Below are 26,547 nucleotides of genomic sequence, written 5' to 3'. Positions count from 1 at the left end.
CTGTATAATACATAGTGCAAATACCAACATTTTCAACCTTTTATAATGTTCAGTCAAAATAAAGTATTTGCTGTATTTTAAAATGTATTCATTATATTTGCTCTCAAATTGCAATCTTTTTTTTTTTAGATGAACAATCCATTTGACCAAACAGCCCTCACTATCAAACAGATTTAAAATGTTTAATTTTGCATATCGATATTCAAAATGATGCTTAATAGTAATTACAATGAAATCACAAAAACTGATAGTGTTTTTATAACATGTCACACATTTACCCATTTCGTATAATTTAAAATAATTTGGACAAACTAAACTATAATGATAATCTCTAATTTATTAACTATTTTACCATCAAAATATTAACGTGATGTTCATTTGTAATTACATACTAAATATTGTTTTATGTGTAGTTACTTATTTTGAAATAAAAAATAATCTATATTCTATTTATGAGCATATGATGTAATGCACATGTGAATATTTGTACACAGGGCCTAAAATTAAGACTTGCCAAGTGCTAAATACAAGTAAAAATTGGTGTTGGCGAGTATATGAAACGGTGTCAATCGTGTGTGCAAACATTGCGCCCAGAAGTCCCTGTCTCAGACAGCTAGAGAATACTGAATTGAGCTCTCTTTCACAGTCTCTTGGACTTAGACATATTCAAACAAAACTGTCAAAATGCCAAAAAGTTAGTTTTAGGCCCTGTATGTATATAATTAGCTCAATCTGTGGCATATCCACTGCCACAAGCAATGGTGATGCAACACAAAGCAACAAGCTGACCATGAACCGTGAACTTGCCATGGCAAAATTTACCTCTACAATTTAAATTTATGTTAATAAAACATAGGGTTTATGTTTGTGTGTATTAAAATTTAAAATAAAAATAAAATATCAGTATATTCTTCAGTAATAATAAAAACATTTTGGTTATGAAACCGTACAAAAGCATGAACGTTACTGATGTGGACTACTGCAGCAAAGAAAAACATTCAAACAGCCCACATCTGGCATATACCACATTAAATATGTGGTACAGTGATCTATGTGATACAAATACATCTCTCTACTCTAAAGACAGTTACAATAACAATGTATATCTTACATAAGAATAGAGCTCAGGGCTGTGCTGCTTCTGTGGTCTGCTGTTTCTGGCAAGCCACTGTTAAAGCTCATGGCTAAACCATTTCCCATACTGCCCTCAAACCACATACACATCACACTATACCAGTGAATGGCAAGCTATCTGTCAAAACTGATTCAGTAAAGTTATCAAAAGGCAATTATCATGACTACGAATTGAGGGTGTGGTAGTTCACCCAAAAGACCAGCAAACACTAGTTTTAATGTTAACTAAAGCTAAAACATCAGAAATAAATATTTTAATTAATTTATAAATAAATTGATTAACTGAAATCAAATATAAAAAACTCAAATTTATTTTATTTCTGCTAGTTTCTGAGGCAACATTTCTCATTTTTATTTAGTTTAAGTTGAAGTACTAAAATAAGATAAATATGATAATTAGTACTAAAACTAAGACAGTTTTGCTCAAAAATACAAAGTTCTGTCATGAAGCTTTAGGCCCTGTTTCCACCTAGTATTAAGATGCGTTTTGGTCCATCGGATCACAAGTGGACGACACTAAATACATGTGTAAACGGTGTAAAAAGTTTTGAGCTTGTCCACTTTCAACCACTTTCAGAGGTAGTCGAAAATGCAGTGTAGTGTACACCCTCATGTGGTCCAATGCGTTTAAACAACCAAAAAAAAGAGCGCTTACTCTCCACCTACTGATTTAATGCAAAAACAATACGGGAAGCACACTAGCTAGAGAGAACTTAAACTTTGTCAGCAGGACAAGTTTGGTTTGAAGATAAAAAAAAATGTACCAAACACAATGTTCTCTCACCAGTCCTGATTTGCATCTGTCAAGTATGTGTCTGCCTCGTCTACTTGTGATCCAATAGACCAAAATGCATCTTAAAGGATTAGTTAACTTTCAAATTAAAATTTCCTGATAATTTACTCACCCCCATGTCAAACAAGATGTTCATGTTTTTCTTTTTTCAGTCGAAAAGAAATTAAGGTTTTTGATGAAAACATTCCAGGATTTTTCTCCATATAGTGGACTTCAAAGGCCTCCAGATGGTTAAAGGTCAAAATTACAGTTGCAGTGCAGCTTCAAAGGGTTTTAAACGATACCAGACAAGGAATAAGGGTCTTATCTAGAGAAACAATTGTATATAATTGTATATAAATTTAAAATTATATACGTTTTAACCATAAATGCTCATCTTGAATTAGCTCTCTTCTTCTTCGTCTCTATTAGAATTCTGGCAGTGTAGACACTGCTAAGTGTATTACTGCCCCCCACAGGTCAAAGTTTGAACTTAATTCTGAATAACTTATTTTGAATAAGATTTTTTAATATCATTTATACAGTGAAGTCTTTGTAGTGTTTTATTTTTACGTTTATTCAATTTCTTACTTGAATACAAGGCTACTGTTAAATAGTACACACCAACTTGTGTTTATTTCATTTGTATATCATAATGTATTTGCAATGTGCATATTTGATCTTAATTTTAATAACAAAGATAAAATAATGAAATAAAGATTTTCATCTTCGCCCACCCCTATTTTGGCCTAAATGGTCTGTCATTCTTTTATCTTTTATATTTTGTTACCTTGTGGCAACATTTTTAAAATAGGGAAATTAGTTTGGCTATACTTCTCAGTCACTTGCAAAATACTAAAACCACACGAAAAAAATCATGAATCATGATTTTCTTGAAAAAAATAAGGATAATATATTTTCGCCCACCCCTACACCAGGACATGTCAAACAGAAGTTATGTGAAGGGATAGCTCAAACAAAAATGAAAATTCTGTCATCACTTACTCACACTAAAGTGATATTGTTTGTTTTTTGTTCATATTCTGATCACAAATTAAGATATTTTTGATATTCTGATTCTCTCATCATTTCTGTCCACAAAACCAATATTTCAAGCTTCAAAAAGTAAAGACTTTGCTACACCATATATACCTGAGAACAAATCTCATTGGTTCTGGCGTGTCAAGCAAGCATGTTTGCGCTTCCGTCTTTACCCTATTTGATGAGCTCTATGTATGTGCATTGAACAGTGTTTATATGTGAATAAAAGCATAAAATAAATCTGAAGTTGCTCTTAAGAAGACTTGGATTAAACTCGATTGATATAGACTTTTACGATGTCTTTATGAACTTTTTGAAGCTTGGAAATGTTGATAGTGTGAGTATGTTCATATTTACATTTATTTATTTTGCAGATGCTTTTATCCAAAGCAATTCACAAGTGAGGAATACAGAAAGTGATTCATTGTGAAGAGACAAGAAGTGCTCACAAAACAAAGTTTCCAACATTGCTGTATATAGTAGTATACGCTAAAATAGGGAGGGATTAAAGGAAGTGAAAGCAAAGATTTTTTTTTTTTTACAATGAGGTTAAGTGGTCACGAAAGAGATGAGTTTTCAGATGTTTTTGAATGTTGTCAGGGATTCTTCATTCCGGATGAAGGCAGGTAGATCATTTCACCAACAAGGAACAGTGAACAAAAATGTTCTGGAGAGTGATTTTGTGCCTCTCTGTGATGGTACAACAAGCCGTCGCTCTTTACTGATCGCAGTCTTCTGGTAGGGATGTAGACTTGTAAGAGTGAGTGGAAGTAGGAAGGTGCTGAGCCTGTGGTAGATTTGTAAGCAAGCATCAATGCCTTGAACTTGATGTGAGCAGCAAGTGGTAGTACAGAGAGATGTTCTTTCAATGGACGGACAAAAATGATGAGAAAATACTAAAAATATATTAATTTGTGCTCAGAAAAGCAAAAAACGTCTTTTGAAATGACATGAGGGTGAGTTTGTAATAACTGATAACCACCATTCCAAAATACAAACCAAAAAACAGCTTTCAAAATCAAGCTGGCATTGCTAAATCTCAGCATTTCATTTCAGGTATTACATTTGAGCTTAAAATGGATTATATTTTACAGTTGTCAGGAACATCGTTCAACACAACACTGTTAAAAACAACAATGAAATACCCTAATGACCAACATACCGATCAAACTTCAACTGACCACAAAGTGACTTTAATATCTGAACAAGTTCTTGTTTCATATCTGTTGCAACAAGCATTGTTCTAGTAAGGAAGTTACAACACTTGGTTTTCCTTTAGGAAGGTGTGCCCTCGAGCTCTAGTTCCCCATTCAACCTATTATCACCACCATAGCTTCTCCTTCACAGTGGCCAACATTTAATCTGTCGCAAGTGGCTTCAATGTCAGGGATCTGAACCTGATTCTGCTGAGACAGCATACTATGAGCCATGACTAAATACTCTGGAAAATATCAAACTCCAATTAAAAAGCAAACCCAGATGCTTGATCCTTTTCATGTGTGGCGCTGGAAACATGAGCAATGACTTCCATGTGTTCATCAAAGGAAAGTAACAAGGTGGGCTGGCACAGGATAAATGTTTAGTTTATTTTACCCCATCCTTGTGCTTAACTTCCTCAAAGAGGGTTAAAGGCAAACTTTAAGTTTAATTTTTTACCAATTGTCCATTAATAATACCTGAAGGGAATCAATAAAATGTTTACATATGTATACTAAAAAGTTTTGTTGATCAATCCAAGTTGTCTGTTGATATGTATAAATGTAAAATATACATTCAGTTTCCACAGTGCACATCCCAAAGTCAAGTGAGATTTACAAAGGGGTCAATAGCTGTACTGCTGGGGGTCTGCCAATAAGATATATCACAAACTATTAAAAAAAAAAAAAGGAATACAAATGACACAAAAATAAATTAAGTTACAACTTACCACTGCAGCCAAATAAAGGCTAGACTACAGCTAAATCAGTGCTGTGCTTTTAGTATTATTTATATGCTATTTAAGCTACAATATGTAAATCTTTGATGACGACAAGTTTGAGCGTGGAATCGTGGGAGATGTCGTCTTCACCTCACAGTCAGTGGAAAAGAATCTGATAGGACACGGGCAGAAATCATGTTCATGGATGAGATTATTAATGTTACTGTAGTATGAAGCAGAGCAGGGTGAGTGCTGTTGGAGCTGAACAAGGTCGCTGGAGCGATAATGAGAGACGGACGCGACATGCACACGCCTCGCGAGCAGTTGAGCTCTTATTATGCCGCAGTCACCGCTTCCGCTTTTCCGGTCATGAGTATGAGGTAACACAGCTCTGTTTATCATATTAGATACATTTGAGTGTGTTGAAAATGATGTTATAACGTTACTCTGTGCGTTTGCTTGGCGGCTGCTGTGAGACACTCGTTGCACACTGCAGTACGCTAGATCGATATTAGAATATCATATTAAAGGTACAATTTGTAAGATATTTGCAGTAAAAATTAAAAAAACACTAGGCTAGTGTTATATGTTTTGTCCAGCTGATTACTAACAATATCTCTAATGTTTTCAACTACTTGTAAATCATGAGAAAATTCCCATTCTAAACAGTGACACGGGGCAGTGCAGTCGCCTGTCAATGACGTCAGTTACCTTTGTTACCGCCTTTACTGACGTAGAAACCACATGACAACAGTGCCGTGGACAAATGCGGAAGTAGTGTCTAGCGTCCAGCAAACCACTAGATTGCTTCAATCAGTTCCTTATTTACTTCTTGCACGTTTTATGGTGGATGGTGTTATTTATGAAACATAATTACTGTTTACCATCTGCCGCTGGTTCTGTCGACAAGGACAGCTCCCGTAAACGTAAGCGTATGGGCCAACCAAACGACCCAAGAAGAGTTTGGGACAAGAGGAGAGAAAGAGCGAGGATCAATATCGGTGTTGCATTTTCTAGATGGAGAGAGCTTCGCGACAAACTTCACCTAGAAAGAGATGCAGATCTCGCTTGTGTTTTACTCGACAGGTGAGTTGTTTTGATTCGTAACTTTACAGAACGATTAGTATTATGGGGCATACACGCCAAACGCATGTATGATCTCGTGGCACGAGATCTCGCGAGACTAATATGTGACGAGATTTCTCGTCGAGGCGAAAAGTAGTCTCGTGATGTTGTTGCCGTGACAGAGTGTTAGGTATGGCGTTCGGACGAGCTCATTAATATGACGTTGCAACATGCACTCGTCTCACTGAACGTCACGTCTGCGTCTGCCGAACGTGACGTCTGCGTCTGCCGAACGTGACGTCTGCGTCTGCCACATTACAGTTCGACTGCCTGGACGTGACGTCTACGTGACGTCTGCTTTGCTGCAAGGGTTTCCAGCACATTCCATACACTAATTAGAGCTTTATTATACCTATTCATTCTCTATTATTGTTTACACTTATCCTCAATTATGTTTAATTAGCAATTAAGTGCTTTTTACCTTTCTTATGTATAGCTTTTTATTCCAAAAAGTAAACATTTATACAAATGATATAAACAATTCTGTATGCAATTGCTTCTTCCACATATCCACGACTTCGGTAAAGTTGGTTTTATATTCGCACATTCGCACATCCGTATTCAATAGCCTTGTTAATCACACTATATTGGACATTCAGTGGACATTCACAAGTAAATATGCCATTAAAACAATGCTTGCCTATTTTGATCGACTGTGAAAAAAATGTTGTAAGTTGACAATCGTTGGTTGTCAATATCATGTCGCTTATTAAAATTTTAAAACATTAATTTATTGCACATTTATTGGAAAGTCTGAATTTATCAGAAGTCTGAATGTGCGAATATAAAACCAACTTTACCGAAGTATATCCACGGATGTTTTGAAGAAATCATAAAAAAGTTGTTCTAGCATGTATTCACCACTAGGAGTCTCTAGACCAACACCAAAAGAACGAATGTTTAAACACTGCTATATTATGGGCTAATTTTACTAAAATAAACAATATTTGCAATCTTTTATTTTGGAGTTGTAATATTTAGATTTATAGTTTCGCCAAAGTGATTGACAGGCGATCTGTTAGAATACTATAAAACATTTACACCTCAAAAGACAAAAGCGAGCACATTTTATTATTATTTTTTGTTTTTATTTATTTATTTTAATCAGTAGTGCACATTTATCTAGGGTAATTTTTTTTTTAATTAGTATGGTAAAATGCATGACATGTTTTTTTTTTTTTTTTTTTTTTCTCATCCATAAATATTATTTTATGCAAGTCGTGTTGATTTGTGAAGAAGGCTAAATTGATCAAACATATGCTCATTGCGCTTCCTGCGGCTGGCCGCTCATTGTTCCTTAAAAAAAAAAAAAACTTGATTTTAACAAACATAGAATGTTCCCAAAATATTTCTAAATTAACTAAAGAAACGAAAAGAAATAGACCACCTTGCCATTAAAAACAAAACTCAAATATAGTAATGGCTGCACATCAGCTGTGTTTGGGAAAGAGAGAGAAAAGACAGACTCAGCTAAAATATAGTCTGATTATGGTTATGGCTAAAAATCCCAGAAAATATCGAGATATCATTTTTGTCTCTATCGGACACCTTTATATAGCCTATTCAATTAATCTTTTCTTGTTTGGTACACAATCCACTGATCATAAAGCTTAAAAAAACTTATCTTTTCTCAACGATATCTGGTTGTCCTGCATCTTCAATAAACAAGTTAAAGTTAGTCCATAATGCAGCTGCTAGAATTCTTTCCAGTAGTTTTTACTTCTATTCATGACTTCTTTGTTAACTTATCTGTTTTCTTTTCTTCTTGTGGCTACTGAAACTATTTATTTATTTACATACTTGTATGAGCACCCAATCATTTATTTCTGTTGTCGGATAAAATGAATTAAACATGGGCCAACGACGCCATCTATTGGTGAGCGAGTGCCAGCGTCGTTGTTTAGCTCTATTTTCATTTCACGCAACGATAAGGATCGAGGACACGACAAATAAATAAATAAACAAACAAATAAAATTGGTGAATCATTTATATAAGGTTTTATTTATTTATATATTGAAGAGGCGGGGTCTGGTTTATAGTGTTATTATAATATTGTTACAATTTAAAATAATGGTTTTCTATTTTAATATACTTTATATTTATTTCTGAGATGCAAAGCTGAGTTCTCAGCATCATACTCCAGTCGTCTTTGACGCATGATCCTTCAATGTCAACGTCGGAAAAAATCGTGCTGCTTAATATTTTTCTGTGATATTTTTACAGGATTGATTGATGAATACTGGCAGATTATTATTCAAAATATAGAAATCTTATCAATTTAACATTATTGCTGAATAAAAGCTAACATTTTCTTTTTAAAAAAAGAAAGGAAAACATGATAAAATAATATTAGAATCCTAATTTATATTTTAAATGTAAAATATAAGAAGAGAGGTGCTTGAAAAACTGAACATTAATCAGGCATAATGCATTTTTCCATGTATTTTATTATTATTTACAGCAACAGTCTCAGATCTAGCAGCTGATTGCGATCGATGGGTTGGCCATCAAGCATGTAGGCTATATTAAAAATGTAAAAAGATAAAAAAAACAATAACCCCCAAATGTAAAAAATTTCAAAACGGATTTCATTAAACTAAACGACATGAGTATACCTAAGAGCAACACAAACTTCGCTTTTAGGCTTTATACTTTTTATGTTATCTTTATACTTTTACAATTTAAAAAAGTAAAAAAAAAAAAAAATTGTTATATATTAATATATGTATATTTAATATGCACGTAATTAATGTATATTGAGTTTGCCGGGGAAAAGTTGCACTAAAAACTGACAAAAAAATTAAAAAAAAGTCAGACGCAGACGTCACGTTACAATTCAGACTGAGATGTCACGTCCATTGAGAGCAGTGAATGAAGTGCAGGTAAATACTGCATTGGCTCACACACTGCACTGAGCCGTGTGAGGACCGTGTTCTGATACGTGTTAGCGAAAAAATAAATAAATAACTTCACTGCTACACGTGAATCACGCGTGAACGTCTGACTCGACACTTCACTGCCACACGTGATTTACGTGACGTCTGCGTGACGTCTACGCCTCGTCTGCGTCTTAAAATGAATGGATTTAATAGCAAAAAATTAAGACGTCAGTGAGACGTTCAGTGAGACGAGTGCAAGTTGCAACGTCATATTAATGAGCTCGTCCGAACGCCATAGTTAGGATGATTGGGAAAGAATATGCCACCGCTACGTTTACATTACGCCTCCACTGTCGTTTTGCTTTGTATTTAAATAAAAAACATTTAATTAAGTTGGATAACGGACGCCGCTGCTCCATGTTTTCAGAGTTACGCGCGATCGCTAAAAGTGAAAGTAAACGCGCGCGCGTATTCAAACGCGATTTCAATACCCGCATTTTGAAAGCGGCTCCCTGATGAATGCAAATATCTCTCAATATGAAAGCTGTTTTAGGCTGGGCAGTGTAGTTGTTGTAACCATCTCTTAGCTCTGTATCAAAGAAAAAAATGGTCTTATTTGCATTTGAATATTGAGAGAGTGTAATTATGGTTGCACTTATTGTAAAGTGTTACCATGAAAACAAATAACAGTTTCTCTTAATCTTATTAAGTACAAACAGTAAGGTTTCATTTGTTAACATTAGTTAATGCACTGTGAACTATCATGAACTAACAATGAATGACTATTTTTATTAACTAACATAAATAAAGATTAATAAATACTGTAGCAAATATATTGCTCATTGTTAGTTGATGTTGGTTAATACATAAATGTTAATAAATGAGACCTTATTGTAAAGTGTTAACATTTTCATCTATACTGTTTTATTTCTATGATTAGTTTGTGGAAAGGAGTTCAGTTAGGAGGTCAAAAGTTGTAGAAGCTCATAAATCATGTACAGTAAGGTCTGAAGAGACTGAAATCATACAGAAGAGAAGTCAGTCAGTTGAGTTTGTGGCAAAACCTTTTACTGTACTTGAGTATTGTTGTCTTTTACTGCATATGATAATTCATACTAAGAAAGTAGAACTGAAATGACATTCATTACGAGATGATTAGTTAAAACATTTCAAATACACCTGCAGAATATTTTTTCTAATCATGTATTTCGCCATTGAGGATTTCTTAAAAATAGTGTGTAAAAATCTTGTCTCGTCTCGTGAACTCAATTTCGAGTCTCGTCTCGTCTCGTGAGATACCCGTCTCGTCACACCCCTACTAAACAGTAATAAATTAATTTGATAACTTACTGTCAAACTATATTTGCTGTATTGTATTGCAATATAGCATGGCGCAATATGTAATGGTGGCATGTGAAAATTCTTTTTCAGACACTTACGAAATCCAGTATTGGATAGATTTTGTTAGTTACTGTAGCAGCTACAGTGTAGTTATCATAATTTTACATCATAACCTCACAATAAAAATTGTGCTGTCAATACATATGATGTGAAAAATCATTGTAGATCGAACTTGTGTTGTTATGCTGTATCCTTTAGTGAACATCAAATGATATTGCAATGCCTAACCGTCAGCGGTAGGGCTGGGCGATATATCGAATGCTTTTATCACGCGCATTTCGTCAGTAAAGCCGGTTCCCTGATTACCGCTAAATCGCCATCTGCTGCTTTCAAATGGAGCGGCATTTAATAGACAGAGCCGTAGTTAACTGACAAGCCACGCAATATCGCGTTCAATATCGACGGCGATTCATATCGATATTGAACGTGATATTGCGTGGCTTGTCAGTGAACTACGGCTCTGTCTATTAAATGCCGCTCCATTTGAAAGCAGGTGATGGCGATTTCAATCAGGGAACCGGCTTAACTGACGAAATGCGCGTGACAAAAGCATTCGATATATCGCCCAGCCCTAGTCAGCGGTTGGGTAGAAGACAACAAATTCCATCATTCCACAGCACCTTCTTAGCGTCATCAAACCACGCAAATGTTATTGTTTTGGTAGTGCGCCCTCTAGTGGCAGGTCATACAACCTGTACCTTTAATACACGCGGGGTGGCTTGTGTTGAAAAATAAATGGCATGCAAATCAACATGTTGAGACACATAACAATAATTTGTTTTCTGTCTATAAACGTAACCAAACAGTTGTTCCCTTGTCTAATAAAACATGTAATATATTTGGTGTTTCTATGGTTTCTACAAAATAAAACCGAGGGTAACATATGACGCAATTGACAGGCGACTCCCGGACACGTCCCATATCCTTGGTTAAAATCGCGATTTTCTCACGATTTACAAATAGTTGGAAACATTTGGGATATTGTAAGTACTCAAGCGAACAAAATTTGTAACACTGGACTAGAGGTTTTTCGATATTTTACTGCAAAATTTTATATATATATATATATATATATATATATAGATATATATAAAAAAATTATATATATATATATATATATATATATATATATATATATATATACATACATTACGGCTTTAATTAGTATTTTGAATTAGATTTTATTTTTATATTTTCAGTTTAAATTTACAACATTTTAGCATAAATTTTTCATAATTGTTAAAAAAAATTCTAGGCAACACAAGGACTAAAAACAACATTTGCGTATCATAAAAACATTTTTTTTAGCAGGTGGAATATTGATTTGGTTGTCGATAATTCATTTCAAATCAAAACCACATCACAGAGCATAAATCTCGCATACAAGCAACACCACAGAGTATTTGATTTCAGACATTCATCACTTGCGATGACATGAAGTGGAGTCTAGTGTTCACGGAGCTTCCCGTATAAAGTTACACCTGTATATATCTCACGAGTTGTTTGAAGACAGCAGATCTATCAGGTTGTTGACTCTCATTCAGGAGTTTCTGTTTCACCAAGAGAGTCAAAGAGATACAAACAGGATGCAAAAACTTGCAGTGTGTTTAACTTAGATTATTAGATCATCAACAGACCCTTCCTCCTGGGCCTGCAGTATCTGATACTGAAGGGCTCAACATATAAATCCCACTGTCTTAATATAAACATCAAGTGAAACAGCAGTATTGATCCACACACATCACAACTCAATGTTTACAGACAATACTGTAAGTTAGCATGCTACTAGCCTACTGCAAGCATCTAATATTTCACGATTTACAAGTAATTTAAAGCTCAGCCAAGAATATTTAAACTACATCGCGTTAATGTTTTTATTTTAGCGTGTACATCACAACATGACAATCATGTGTCAATGGCTCAATCCTCACATGAGCAAACAGGCTAGCACGAAAACTCCAACGCTACACATTAAATCATTTAACGTTACTGTCATATGATGTCGCTTCTTACCCTGTTCCCTATAGCTGCGTCTAGCTCGCTTGTCGTAGCCCCTTGATTTAATGCTCCATAACTGTCATTGATGTGGTCACCCATGTATCCAGGGATTGATTCTGTTTTTCTTTGGGACTGAAGTTTTTTTTTTTTTTTTTTTTTTTTTTTGAGGAAGTAAGATGGCCGCTGCTGGTGTGTTCGTCTGAACCAGTGACGAAAACAGAGTGAGAGGTGTGTGAGGCAAATCACCATAAGGGGGCGCTATTGTTGTTCCTGCCTTTTTGTATGTTATAATACAACGTACTTTTTTATTACATATTTTTATATACACTACCAGTCAAAAGTTTGGAAACACAACTAGTTTTAATGTTTTTAAATAAATACAGAAAAAACAAAAATATTGTGAAATATTATTACAATTTACAATTATGGTTTTCTATTTTAATATACTTTAAAATATAATTCATTTCTGTGATGCAAAGCTGAATTGTCAGCATCATTACTCCAGTCTTCAGTGTCACATGATCCTTCAGAAATCATTCTAATATGCTGATTTATTATCAATGTTGGAAACAGTTAAACAGTGCTGTTTAATATTATTTTATAACCCGTGATACTTTTTCAGGATTCTTTGATGAACAAAAAGTTAAAAAAATCAGCATTTATTTAAAAGATTTTTTTTTTTTTTTTTTGGAAAGAAATTAATACTATTATTCAGCACAGATGTGTTAAATTGATAAAAAGTGATAGTAAAGATTTATATTGTTAGAAAATATTTATATATTTTGAATAAATGCTGTTCTTTTTAACCTTTTATTCATCAATGATTCCTGGAAAAAGTATCACAGGTTCCAAAAAAATATTAAGCAACACAAAACTGTTTTCAACATTGATAATAAATGAGTATCAAATCAGCATATTAGAATGATTTCTGAAGGATCATGTGACACTGAAGACTGGAGAAATGATGCTGAAAATTCAGCTTTGCATCACAGAAATAAATTATATTTAAAAGTATATTACAATAGAAAACCATAATTTTAAATTGTAATATTTCACAATATTACTGTTTTTTCTGTATTTATTATGAAATAATATGAGCATAAGAGACTTTGTTCAAAAACATTAAAAATAGTAATGTTTCCAAACTTTTGACCGGTAGTGTATATTAATTTATTACAAATATGTTAATTTACATAATATAAGTTAAAGGTACAGTTAACCCCCAAAATAATTAAACTTCGTTTGTATGGAAAAAGTGATTCAATGTGAAAATAGTCAAAGAAAGAAGTCTTATAGTTTTGGAACAACATCAAGGACAAGTAAATGGCAGAATTTTTTCAGAACTATACCTAAGTTACATTTTGAATACACAGAGATAATGGCAGAAATACTTTATTTTAATCTTGATAAAAACCTTTAACATTTTCTAAGAGTGGAAATATGTGGAAATTTGCCTCCAGCCAATGCCAAGATAAAAAATATCAAACATCTCATTAGCAAATAACTGTATTTAAATGTCTAATTATCTACAATACACACCTATCTATATGCTACATCACAAGTCATTACAAAACTACAACTGAAAAGGTATTTAAATATCCAGGAATACAATAGTTCATTCACTGCTTCTTATGTAACAATTTCACAATAAATATGAATATAAAACTCCTTTGAAAAGGCACAATTATCAAACCTGAGATTACAGCACAAAATACTCTTCTTTCTTTTGATAATATCTACTTGTTCTTCTGAACAGGCACCACATTCATGGAATTATGTAGAAATTCATAAAGCTGTCTGGCATTGCTGCTACTACCCAATATCTCACTGAGCCTTTCCTGGCTAAATGTTATAAGATCAGCCAGACAGGAAGCATGCTTTATAAGGCTCTTGAAATTTTTTACACTGACTCCAGGCATACGAAGCAAGAAGTCGTAAGGTCCGGGATTGTACAGGTCTGCTGACTCTGTCACGGTCTCTGATTCCGCCGTAACAGCCTGAGCTGCGACGGCGTCAGGCTCTGGGCGGCCGTTTTTGAGCTCCTGAAACAGCTCTGCTGTCACATAGGGAGACGGGCACCAGAGCAGCCTCAAGCGAGGGAAATGGAGGGTGAGGAGGGTCAGTTTGGAGGTGATGTCGCTGGCAGAGATCTCCTGACGAAAGTCACTGCGGGCCACAAGGGAGAAAGGCTTCGCGGGGTCAAACTCGATAAGCAGCACAGGGCGACGATAGAATCGACTCATAGAGAGGCATTGAGTGTAGAGACGCCCACTCTGCAGGGAACCAATGAGGTCACTGACACTTTTGCGCTCTACGCAGATCTCAGAAGTCAATATGTAGTCGCCGACCTCTAAGGTGACCGGTTCAATGTCGAGACCACGTCGATGCAGAAGGGAAGGGAGCTCACTGCGGAACTCTCTCATGTCAACTATGATTCGATGAGGCTCTTTAACTTCTTCACGACCTCCTAATTAAAGAAAAAAAATGTTTGCAAAAGGTTTTCAAGCATGCACAATAGAGGTACCAATAAACTGATCACATTAATAATATGGCCGATAATCGATAAATGGTTTAATTCAATTCTAGACTATTTTAGCTAAATCAAAGGGGTCATGACCTTTTTTCGTTTTTTTGTCATAATGTTTCCTAAGGTGCACTTAACCTGTTAACTGTCACCCCCACTTTTTTTTTAGGCAAGAAAATGCACTATCCAAACTTAAATGGTTGTAATTCAAGAATACTTTGGAGTATAGACATAAGGCTGGTCTTGTTTTAAAGAATTTTGCAGATTATTGTAGAAGTGAAATAACTTATGTAAGTGAAACAGAAAAAAAGTTATAGAAGTTTAAGTTTATGAAAATGTAAAATGTAAAAATATAATATTTTATATAAAATATATATTATACAAAACAAGTTTTACTCTAAAACTGCAAGGAAATCAAAGCCAAAAATCTGAACAAGTTGTGTTCCAAATTTCAGGTTGATATCTCAAAAAATGAGCTTTCAGTAAGATTTAGTTTGGGCGCAGTACCACACTTTTTCACTAGATGACAACCAAGCTCCATTACTGACCATATAAAGGCGCCTCCATTTCCATATATGGTTTGAGTGATCTGAACCATATATTTCCATTATTTTCATACAATTTATGAAGTAGACATCCTATATAGAAGTAGTATGGGAAGTTTGGCAGAAAATTTATATGAATTCAGCCTCTAATAAACATAAAAATAACATGAATGTGGGTTATAGATCGCCGCCACAATCATAAATTTATTTATTTGTTCTATTAAAAACATTTTCAGACCTTTTTTTCTCAAAAAATTGAATGGATGTTATCTTTTGAATCTTTAATGATTTTTCATGTTCATCGCTATTTCAAAATAAAGGTCTGAACATGCCTTATGAGTATGAAATTATGCTTGTTGCAAATTGATAAATTACTGCTCCTCTGTAATTTATTTTGAAAAGTCACCGAATATGTAAACTAGAGATTCTAAGCTTTCAAATGATATATAGTTTGTCAAGATTAGTTTAGATTTAGTATAGAATATTACTGTTTTAAATATGTAATGGCTGTGGGCCCACCGGTGGGCCCGTGACAGTTAACAGGTTAATAACGTTAGTAAGATTTTTACAAAAAAATGTCATAATCTAGAAATTAGAGGCCATTTTCTACCCTGTATTTAGCCCTCTGATTTGAATGCTCTGTTGGAAGGGGCGTGTCTGCTGTGAGACTTCAAAGTTAACGCCCACTGCTGTGATTGGCTAATATCTTTTCATATGAAATAAGTATTATATGTGAAACTCTTTTGACAACTTTTACTACGTTTTTAACATTAATGCCGTCGAGATTAAACAATCGTGTTAAACAAAAGTGTTGATAAGAGCATTATATTTGGATCTACTCACGTCGCATGAAAGGTTGCAGTGATGAGCATTGCCGATGACAGACGTCTGTTTAGCACATGAAAGCAGTGATCTTGGCGGTGCAACTCGATTTCTGCACTCTCATAAATGCTTTCATCATAACTAACAGTGCAAACATGATGTAAGAACATTCATTGTGCAGTGTAGACAGTGTCAGTGATTATAATGGGAGTTATAATCCAGAACTCACTCACTGATAAACTCGCACTGTTTGACAGCTCCAGTGATTATCAAGGGAGGGTCATTTGATCACTTTCTGTATATAATTTAATCACAATATATAAAACAGATTATTTTCAGGCTACTAAGAGAAACAATGTTAAGTTGACTGTTTAGTCACTGGCTTGATTTACTGAAACATAAACAGCAATAAACGAGACAAAGAACATCTGACTGTACATGAATCATTACATATCAGAAATCACAGATCAGGCATTAGAATTAACAGTTATTTACTTATATTGTTGAATGGCTGTCGGGTTCATATCTTAAAGTAAAAGTCTGTTTGCAAAGCCTATACCAAAATTGCTTTACCAAAGAATCTACAGTGAAATGAACCGAACAAACAATCAATGCTCTACTGAGACATTATTTTTAGTTTAACAATCCTGTATCTCTCTTCTCTCCTTCTCATCTTACTAACGCACCGGTGGGCGGGGCCAAAGTAGCAATGATGCTGAATAGGCATTAGGCTTGTTCGCAAAGACCGATCGGGGGCTGACTTGAAACAGTGCATGCCGGTAAGAAATGTTGTCCGACTTGAGACAGCGCTGATGTCATGTGACTGACGTATGGCTTTAAAGTACCGCGAGAGAGATTCGAGATCAGCCGCCTGAGTTAGCCAGCGCACTTTCTCAAGAGGAGCTGCACGAGTGCTGATGACGACACAGCTGTTTCATGATTAGCCGGATTCACCGCAGGACAACGATCACGTGTGTTTCGTGTTTATTGTCACGCCTTCAGCTCCACTAATGCTCAAAAATCTGTGTTTTTATAACAGTTAAAGCTCTTTTCATGTAGTCGCAATGTTGTATTGTGTCATGTTTATTAAAATAAAACGGATAAAAAACAAAGACCCCACTACATTGTTATTTAAATAGCATATGCTTATGTTGAACTTTATTCTTGTAAAAACAGACGCTGTAAGCTGTACATAAAGTTTTGAATGAAAAGGTCTCTGAAACATCAGTGTATTAGTCAAATATTGCATTTATTTCACTTCAGCTGTGATAAAGTATGCAAACCGATGCAAACGCAGTGCGAGCGTCACTACGGGAAGCAGAAAGTGTCTGACTTCACGTCTCCGTTTTCAGCTCCTCCCCGCCTGCACGCGGCTAATCTCGCCGATCGGTTACATCCAGCCGCAGCCGGTGTCGAACACTCCTATTGATCTGATTCTGCAGAGGCGGTCTTTCATCACACTATTATGTCATAATGTGACAAATCCGAAACGAGTTTTGAGAGAAGTTTTGAGTTCTGAAACTTAAAGGATGTTTTAATAGACCTCCTACATGTCAAAAGATCAAGGACAATTTGATTTCTCACTTCATGACCCCTTTAAATTCTAAAAAAAACTTAAAAATAAACTTGGGCATCACAACATTACGTACAGTATACCCTCTACTATTGGCTGAAACCCAATATGGCACAGATATTCTATTTATTTAGACAGATGACTATTTCCTATCAGCACATTAGACATTGTGAACTAATAAATATGTGTTGCATGAATATTTCAGGTGGAATGGTGGAGGTTTACCTGCTTTGCGGGTGTTGGTGGTGGCACTGGCGGGTTCCTGACTGCGGACAAGATCTAGATTGGTGTCCTCTCTACCTTCTCTCTCTTCTGGCACAACCATACTGGCTTTTTCCCTATTTTAAAGAGAAAGAGAGAGAGAGGGAGACAGAGAAGGCTTTTAAAATGAGTATTGTCACAAAAAAATATGAATGGTATTGAACTCAATTTCTCAGAAAACAGGATATATTCTGCTAACCTTATGAGGTGCTCAAATGCTTGTTTCTCTTTGCTCAAAACTGTAAGATACCTTTGTTCTTCTGTTGAACCTCCATATATAAGAAAATACACACTAAAAGAGGGAAAAAAAATCAAGTTATAAATAGTACATAATATTTTATATTATTTATTTATTTATAAATATATATAAGTATATAAATGAATACAATACCGTTAAAAAGTTTGGGGAAAGTATGATTTTTTTTTTATAAGAAATTAATACTTTTATTAATTTGTATTTAGCGAAGATGCATTAAATTGATCAAAAGTGATAGTAAAAACATTTGTTACAAAACATTTCTATTTTAAACAAATGCTGTTCTGTTGAACATTCTATTCATTCAAATCATGAAGAAAAAAACAAAATAATTTTGATTGATAATAATAAGAAATGTTTCTGGAGCACAAAACAGCACATTAGAATGACTTTCACTAATGGCTGTTGAAAATTCAGCTTTGCCATAACAGGATTAAATTACATTTTAAAATATATTTAAATAGAAAACAGTTATTTTAAATTGTGAAAATATTTCACATTATTACTGTTTTTACTGTATTTTAATCAAATAAATACAGCCTTGATGAGCAGCTTTAAAAAACATTAAAAAGATTTAAAATGACCAAGTCTAAACTTTTGAACAGTAGTGTAATGTGAGTACTGCCAAGTGTTTCTTAGTATATACATTTGCTCCATGCCAATATACGCACCGGAGAGGTTTTCCAGGCCTGCTAGCTTTATAAATCTCCAATTGCCGCACAAAACTGAGTTCAGCATCATACAAAACAACAAACATGGGGTCAACTTCATGCAACACCCGCGTCAAACTGTAGGGGTCGCTGCAACCCTTCAGTGGGTGAATGACAGTCAGTGGCTCTTTAAGAATTCCATAGTAGTCATCCGAGGAGAGATCTAGAAGAATCTCTTCTTCTTCCTCTTCTTCCTCCACCTCTTCAGCCAGTCCTCCATCTTCACTGTTCCCAATCAGGTCCTTTTCAGCTCTATCTTCCTGCCCCTCCATCTGACAGTCTCTCGGTGGTCTCTCAATCTTTGTTGGTCTCTTTGATTTGGCTTTGGGTCTTTTCAGCCACCCATTCTTCCCTTTGCTCTTAGCACTGTCCTTCTTGGGCCAGCCTTGGTCAAGCTTCAGGAGATCAGGCTGAGGATCTTCTTTACCAATGGTGCGTGAATAAAGGCGATTCAGTAGGTGTTCTGCTCCTTTTTGGATATATTCCTTCAGCTGAGCACATGTTCTGTCATCACTGGCACATATCAACACACGGCCTGATGTACAGAGAACAAATTTAACTTAGGCCCTGTTTACACATGTTATTAAGATGTGTTTTGGTCGATTGGATCACTAGTAGATGAGGGAAACACATTCCCGTTTACACCTGATGTTGTAATCCATCTCTTTTGTTCAGTTTCAAGCCCTTCTGTCCTGATTTCGGCGAGGGATAGGGTCTATGGTGGGTAAATGTATAGGCTTTTTCAGATATTTTGATCTTTCAATCTAAATATGCCCACACAATTTACACATGCAGCTTTCGTTACTGCTCCGATAGCTGCAAGACCACGGCGAATGCTTTGAGTGCATGTTACAAATCAGGAATGGTGAGAGAACATTGTGCTTGGCACATTTTTCATCTTCAAACCAAACCCGGGTCTTCAGCTGACAAAATTTAAATCTCATCTGGCTAGCGCACTTCCCATAATGTTGACACATTAAAGGATTGGTTCACTTTCAAATGAAAATTTCCTGATAATTTAATCAACCCAATGTCATCCAAGATGTCCATGTCCTTCTTTCTTATTTTCGAAAAGAAATTAAGTTTTTTGATGAAAACATTCCAGGATTTTTGTCCATATAGTGGACTTCAATGGACCCCAAACGGTTGAAGGTCAAAATTACAGTTTCAGTGCAGCTTGAAAGCATTCTACACAATCCCAGACCATCACTCATTTAAAAAAAAAAATTATTCTCTATTAGAATTCCGGCAGTGTAGACACTGCTAATTGTATTACTGCCCTCCACAGGTCAAAGTTTGAACTAATTGTTAGATACTTGCACTAGCATATTGTATAAGACAATTTAGTTCAAACTTTGACCTGTGGAGGGCAGTAATACACTTAGCAGTGTCTACACTGCTGGAATTCAAATAGAGAAGAATAAGAGAGCTAGTTCAAGATGAGCATTTCTGGTTAAAGTGTATAAAATTTTTATTTTATTTTTTTTTTTTTAAGAAAATGAGCGATCATTTCTCTAGATAAGACCGTTATTTCTCATCTGGGATCACCTATAATGCTTTGAAGCTGCACTGAAACTGTAATTTTGACCTAACCATTTGGGGTCCATTGAAGTCCACTATATGGAGAAAAATCCTGGAATGTTTTCTTCAAAAACCTTAATTTATTTTCGACTGAAGAAAGACATGAACATCTTGTATGACATGGGGGTGAGTAAATTATCAGGAAAATTTTAATTTGAAAGTGAACTAATCCTTTAAGTCAATAGGCAGAGAGTAGGTGGTCTTTTGCGGCTGTTCGGACACATTCGACCACATGAGCGTTTACACTATGAAAGCAATCCGGTCGAATGCGTTTTTGACTACCTCTGGCAGTGGTTGAAAGTGGACAATCTCAAAATGTTTCAGACCCCGTTTAAACCAGTATTTAGCATCATCCACTTGTGTTCCAATTGACCAAAACGCATCTTAATACCAGGTGTAAACAGGGCCTTGATGCTTTGCATATGAATGCAAGTCATGAAACAATGTACTTTTAAATGATTTTACCTGGTTCACATTCAGAGCTGCTGTTTTCTTTCTCAATCTCCTGTAGCACCTCTGTTAGTGCTTCCCACTTTGGATTTTTCTCAAGCACAAGCTCTCTTTTTGGAGGGCCTAGTTTTAAACACAAACAGAAAAGAAGATACTAGCATGCATATGTTTAAAAAAGGAAATAAGTATGTAAACACATAATACATCAAAAATACTGTACCTAGCGAACTCTGTTTCTGGTCAATCTCTCCAACTTTCAGTTTCTTCTTTGACTCCTGAATGCGATACACACGGCTGCGAGCATTTATAAACATTGATGTGCTTGAGTCCAGGAATAACCAACCTGATTCAGAATGGAACAAAAAGAATCAGGTGACTCTACTGACTATGATTTGCTTAATCTCTGAAGAGTTACAAATAGAGCAACAAATCAGCTGACTGTACCTGAATTACTACCAAAGCTTTTCTGGCTGGTTCTCAAAGACTCCAGCAGATTGAGGAAGGTGACACAGTCATACTGAGTGAGGTAGAGAAGAAGAGTTCTTAAAATCTTCAGGTCCTGAACGAGAGACTTGGTCCTGGACCCCAGCTGATGCCACAGTGGGTCAAGGTAATGACGAATTGTCTACATATGGAAAAACATGATCAGCAACTTACAATTTACAACAACTCACATCAGTTATATATATATATATATATATATGTGTGTGTGTGTGTGTGTGTGTGTGTGTGTATGTGTGTTTTAATTAATTGCCTATATACAGTATTTGCTCAGCTGTATTGTTTTCAAATTAATATAAAAAACACTTAAAATCATTTATTTATAGCATTAAATAATACTTACATATAGCCATTATTAATAAACATGGTCAAAGTAAAATGAAACAAATGAATTAAATTGTAAAATATAAATATAAAATATTATAAATATGTTGTAGTTATAATAACTATTATTAATTTTATTATAGTTTATTTTAGTGGTATTGTGATTTTTTTTGTAATGTTATACAGTATTATCAAAGTACAGCTATATAAATTTTTCACTTTGTCTGAAAGTCATTATATGTCAAGAAGTTATTATTATAAAAATAAATAAAAACATAAATAAAATTTATTTATAACTATTATTAATATCCAAAGACATAATTTAAGATCTAAAATCTAAGGTAGAGTCAAAAATGTAAAAATAAAACAAAAAAATTAAATAGTGAATATGAGGATTTCTCACTTTCTCAAAGGAAGTGCCCAGGCTGTTCTCCAGAGAGAGGTCTTCTGCTTCCAGAGTGGGATTGTAGCGCTTCAGCTCTTTCAAGCAGGCATTCATAATGTCCAAAATAGAGCTCTGAATGGCTCTCATCGCTGGAGTCAAAGACACATGCAGCTCCACCACATCCGGCTTGTGTTTGTCCAGTGTTGTGTTTACTGATGCTTGGAATCTAGCAGATAAAATCATGTTGCAAATACACAAGATTTATAAAACATTCACCCCCTAAAATCAAATACTCTATGGCTTGGTTTCACAGACAGGGCTTAGCCTAAGCCAGGATTAGGCCTTAGTTCAATCAGGGCATTTAAATAGCTTTTATAAATGTTTACAAGACAAAAACATTACTGGTGTGCATCTTGAGACAAAAAATAAATGGCACTGACATATTTTAAGATCTGTCAACACAAGTTACTTTCAGTTAAAGCAGCTCAAACATGCATTTTAGTCTAGGACTAGCTTAAGCCTTGTCTGTGAAACTGGGGGAAAGAGTACTATATATGGAAAAAAATAAAAAAATAAAATAAAGCCACCATACCTTGGCCAAAGAAAAAGCTTCTTCACAAACAAGTTTCTCATGACACGCTCGACTTTACAGAAGCCAGAAGAGAAGGATGTGGCCTTGTCCGTAAAGGCCTTGATGAACCCAGTCTTGTTTTTCTGCCTATAAAGTCTTAGAATGAAAGCCTCCTGACAAGACTCAATGATCTTATGGGCACGATACACCAAGATTCCTGTGCAAATACACAATAATATTATTCAGTCCAGTATGGAAGCACATGTGTAGCAATATTCAATATAAAAAGTAATATGAAAAATGGCAATGCATTTCTGTATTTAAATTTACATTTTCCATACTATATGTGCAATGTTTGGAGCAAAATGATCATTCAAATTCAATAATATAATTTACATTTGCTATTTCCTACACTAGTTTTAACATATAATTTAAACATGTATTTTAATGCTTTATAAGTAGCAAAATTAAAATGAAAATGTATTATAGAAATTATTATATATTTAAAATATTCAAGAAAAAACTGTAGCAAAATGACCATTTAAATGTTATTTTTTTAATTGCACTTGAACTCACAGTTATGATTGCATTTTCATGAAATATCACAATTAATGTAGCAAAATTCAATGTGGATTTGAAAATGTATATCGAGCCGATTCAATCTCCGCCCCACCCTGTCAATCATTGCGTAAAGACAATAATCATTTTGCTCCAAACATTGCACATAATGACAAAAATGTAAATTTAAAGGGTTAGTTCAACCAAAAATGAAAATTCTGTCATTTATTACTCACTCTCATGCCGCTTCACACCTGTAAGACCTTCGTTAATCTTCAGAACACAAATTAAGATTTTTTTGTTGAAATCCGATGAAAGGCCTGCAATAGCCAGCAATGACATTTCCTCTCTCAATATCCATGAATGTACTAAAAGCATATTTAAATCAGTTCATGTGAGTACAGTGGTTCAATATTAATATTATAAAGCGACGAGAATATTTTTGGTGCACCAAAAAAACAAAATAACGACTTATATAGTGATGACCGATTTCAAAACACTGCTTCATTAAGCTTCGGAGCATTATGAATCAGTGTGTCAAATCAGCTTTTCGGAGCGTTAAATTCATCCGAACGTGATCCGAATCGATACGCTTAACTACGCTTTACTATTACATAATGCTCTGAAGCTTCCTGAAGCAGTGTTTTGAAATCGGTCATCACTATATTAAGTCGTTAATTTGGTTTTTTGGCGCACCAAAAATATTCTCGTCGCTTTATAATATTAATATTGAACCGCTGAACTCACATGAACTGATTTAAATATGTTTTTAGTACCTTTATGGATCTTGAGAGAGGAAATGTCATTGCTGGCAATGGAGGCCTCAACAAAAATATCTTAATTTGTGTTCCAAAGATTAACGAAGGTCTTACGGGTGTGGAACGGAATAGGGGTGAACTAACCCTTTAAATACAGAAATGCATTGCCATTTTACATATTACATTTTAAATTGAACATTGCTACACATGTGCTTCCATAGTCCAGCAACACATTATTGAAAAACTTCTTTATAATTCAATTGTAATAAAAACAGCTTTATTTTCCCCACAACCTTCCTCTGACCTGTTATGAGGTGAGCAGGAATTCTGTCCGTAAGGAAGTCCACAACTAAGATGCGGCTGGTCACAAAGAGAACTCCTCCTTTAGTGTATACATTATATCTGTCAGAGCTCTGCACATCACTGGTCACAGTCTGGGGAAGATGGCTCACCCCTTCAGCACGGAGCTGCTCTGTAAAATACTCCTTCAACAGACATACACATTTCATCTGAACTTTAATCATTATTATTGAATCACTTTAACTTTATAAAGCCTACTGTACCATATTTATGTAGACGATGTACCTTTCTCATTCAATACAAACATTTTTATCACCTTTTACATTCTTTGCAGTTCACTAAAAACCGCATGCACAACATTAAAAGAATTAGCTAAATGTAAAATATGTAAGTCATAACACACTGCTGTCAATTCTTGATTTGCCATGTCAACGAACCCTATCCTCCCTTTCTGTAGATCAGTTGTAGTATAGCACCTGTCTCACCTGTTCAGGAGTGGTTGTGTTTAATAAGAGCACCAGACTGCCCTCCTCTGAATACACCCTCATGAAGTGTAAGAGAATGCGGTCGATCCCGAGCCCCTCAGCTGTGATCAGCAGTCCATCTGTGCTGAACACACTCAGAAACATCTCCGTCTCATACTCCAGCAGCGCATTCGCCATCTTTATGAGCGACTGATCAAAACTATAATCTAGATTTCAAGTACGGAAATATTGATTCATTGTGTCTGGTTTGCTGGATGACACGAATATATACTGCTTAAGAGTTCGTCTAACGTTACTGCATTTTATCTGGACGAGCCGAGGAATAAACCTACTGTTTATATTTTGCCGATAGTGCACATAAAAAGAGCTGGGCAAAACGTATTTTGTTTATATTGTTTCATATTACACAAGTTTAACTCGTCCTCTTTACGGTTTCAAACAGGCGTATTGTTGTGTCACGTGACTTCGCGGTGTTTAGAATGTTAATTTATATTAGCGCCACCTCCTGCGCGGGAGGTAAAAACACAAAAACCCAAGAATGATTTAAAGGATTAGTCCACTTTCAAATAAACTTTTCCTGATAATTTACTCACCCCCATGTCATCCAAGATGTTCATGTTTTTCTTTCTTCAGTCGAAAAGAAATTAAGGTTTTTGATGAAAACATTCCAGGATTATTCTCCTTATAGTGGACTTCAATGGCCTCCAGACGGTTAAAGGTCAAAATGACAGTTTCAGTGCAGCTTCAAAGGGCTTTAAACAATACCAGACTAGAAATAAGGGTCTTATCTAGCGAAACAATCGGTCATTTAAAAAACAAAAATACAACTATGCTTTATATAAACAAATGTTCGTCTTCTAAGTGCTTCCGCCAAAACGGCATTTCCGTATTCTCCTTCAACCGTTTGGAAGCCATTGGAGTTACCTACATTTGACTGGTTCATCTTTGATGATTGTGCCAAAAGATTGGATTTTGTGATCTAAACCAATTTCAGAATCCTTTTTTTCTTTTTCAAGATTTGATTCAATCTGATAGCAGAAATTCGATCAGATTATTTTTTGAACACTGGGCCCAGGTCATTAAAAATGAAAGCAAGATAATATATGTTTTAGAAATTGCATTGAATTTTTTTTTTTTTTTTTTTTTTTTTTTATGGACGCTGAACTTTATAGAAAGTGTACTCCTATAAACGGTAAACACTTGTGTATGAAGAGAGATATTTATTTTCTTATGGCTTTCTGCTTGGATTTAATTCCTAAAGTACTGTGATGTATGGAAGCGTATTATTGCCACATAAGAAAAAACAAAACAAATACAAACATGCTTTGCTAAAACATTATTATAGTCATAATTGTGAGATAAATAGTTGAAATTTTGAGGAAAAAACTCAAATTATATTGTCATAAAAATTATGCATAAAAAGTTAAAATTATAACATAAAAAGAAAGAAAAATTAACAGATAGTCAAATTTTGAGATAATTGACATAAATTATGAGAAACAAAGTCATAATTCTGCATAAAAGTTATAATCAAGTTATATCATAACATTTTTATCATAATTATGCCTTTTTATGTCATACTTATGATCTACCATGATGATTTTTGTAATGTTTTTTTTTTCCCTTATGTCTTATTTTAAATATTCTCCATTCATCCCACCAATTCTCCGGATT

At 34.8% G+C, this 26,547-nt stretch overlaps 2 protein-coding genes across 2 annotated transcripts in view; both read right to left on the bottom strand.

Annotated features, from left to right (window-relative positions):
• The window catches only part of mrtfba (myocardin related transcription factor Ba), a 37,875-nt gene extending 25,462 nt beyond the window's left edge, over window positions 1-12,413 (bottom strand). The window contains exon 1 of the mRNA XM_067368854.1: window positions 12,285-12,413. The gene's annotated coding sequence lies outside the window, so the exon portion shown is untranslated. The remainder of the gene's footprint in view (window positions 1-12,284) is intronic.
• A 1,015-nt stretch (window positions 12,414-13,428) lies between these two features.
• On the bottom strand, window positions 13,429-25,849 carry ercc4 (excision repair cross-complementation group 4). Its single transcript, XM_067368855.1, has 11 exons — window positions 24,874-25,849; window positions 24,393-24,573; window positions 22,794-22,989; window positions 22,220-22,427; window positions 21,436-21,616; window positions 21,212-21,334; window positions 21,007-21,114; window positions 18,922-19,495; window positions 18,194-18,286; window positions 17,959-18,071; window positions 13,429-14,736 (listed from the first exon to the last, which is right to left on the bottom strand). Exons 1-11 carry the CDS (start codon window positions 25,048-25,050, stop codon window positions 14,006-14,008), a joined length of 2,685 nt encoding a protein of 894 aa, XP_067224956.1. The 5' UTR covers window positions 25,051-25,849; the 3' UTR covers window positions 13,429-14,005.
• Between the last annotated feature and the right edge of the window lie 698 nt (window positions 25,850-26,547).

Source organism: Chanodichthys erythropterus, chromosome 19 (genome assembly GCF_024489055.1).
Source record: "Chanodichthys erythropterus isolate Z2021 chromosome 19, ASM2448905v1, whole genome shotgun sequence".
NCBI classification, from domain to species: domain Eukaryota; kingdom Metazoa; phylum Chordata; class Actinopteri; order Cypriniformes; family Xenocyprididae; genus Chanodichthys; species Chanodichthys erythropterus.
Note: the sequence above shows the minus strand (reverse complement) of the source record. Positions and strands in the feature narration are given on the sequence as shown.

What these genes read in the sequence shown, in the direction of transcription:
- ercc4 (XM_067368855.1), bottom strand. Translation starts at nt 25,050, where the DNA reads ATGGCGAATGCGCTGCTGGAGTATGAGACGGAGATGTTTCTGAGTGTG. An exon ending in ACACAACCACTCCTGAACAG is followed by an intron (nt 24,574 to 24,873) that starts GTGAGACAGGTG and finishes TGTCTGTTGAAG; the next exon opens with GAGTATTTTACAGAGCAGCT. An exon ending in TGGGCACTTCCTTTGAGAAA is followed by an intron (nt 21,617 to 22,219) that starts GTGAGAAATCCT and finishes TTCCATATGTAG; the next exon opens with ACAATTCGTCATTACCTTGA.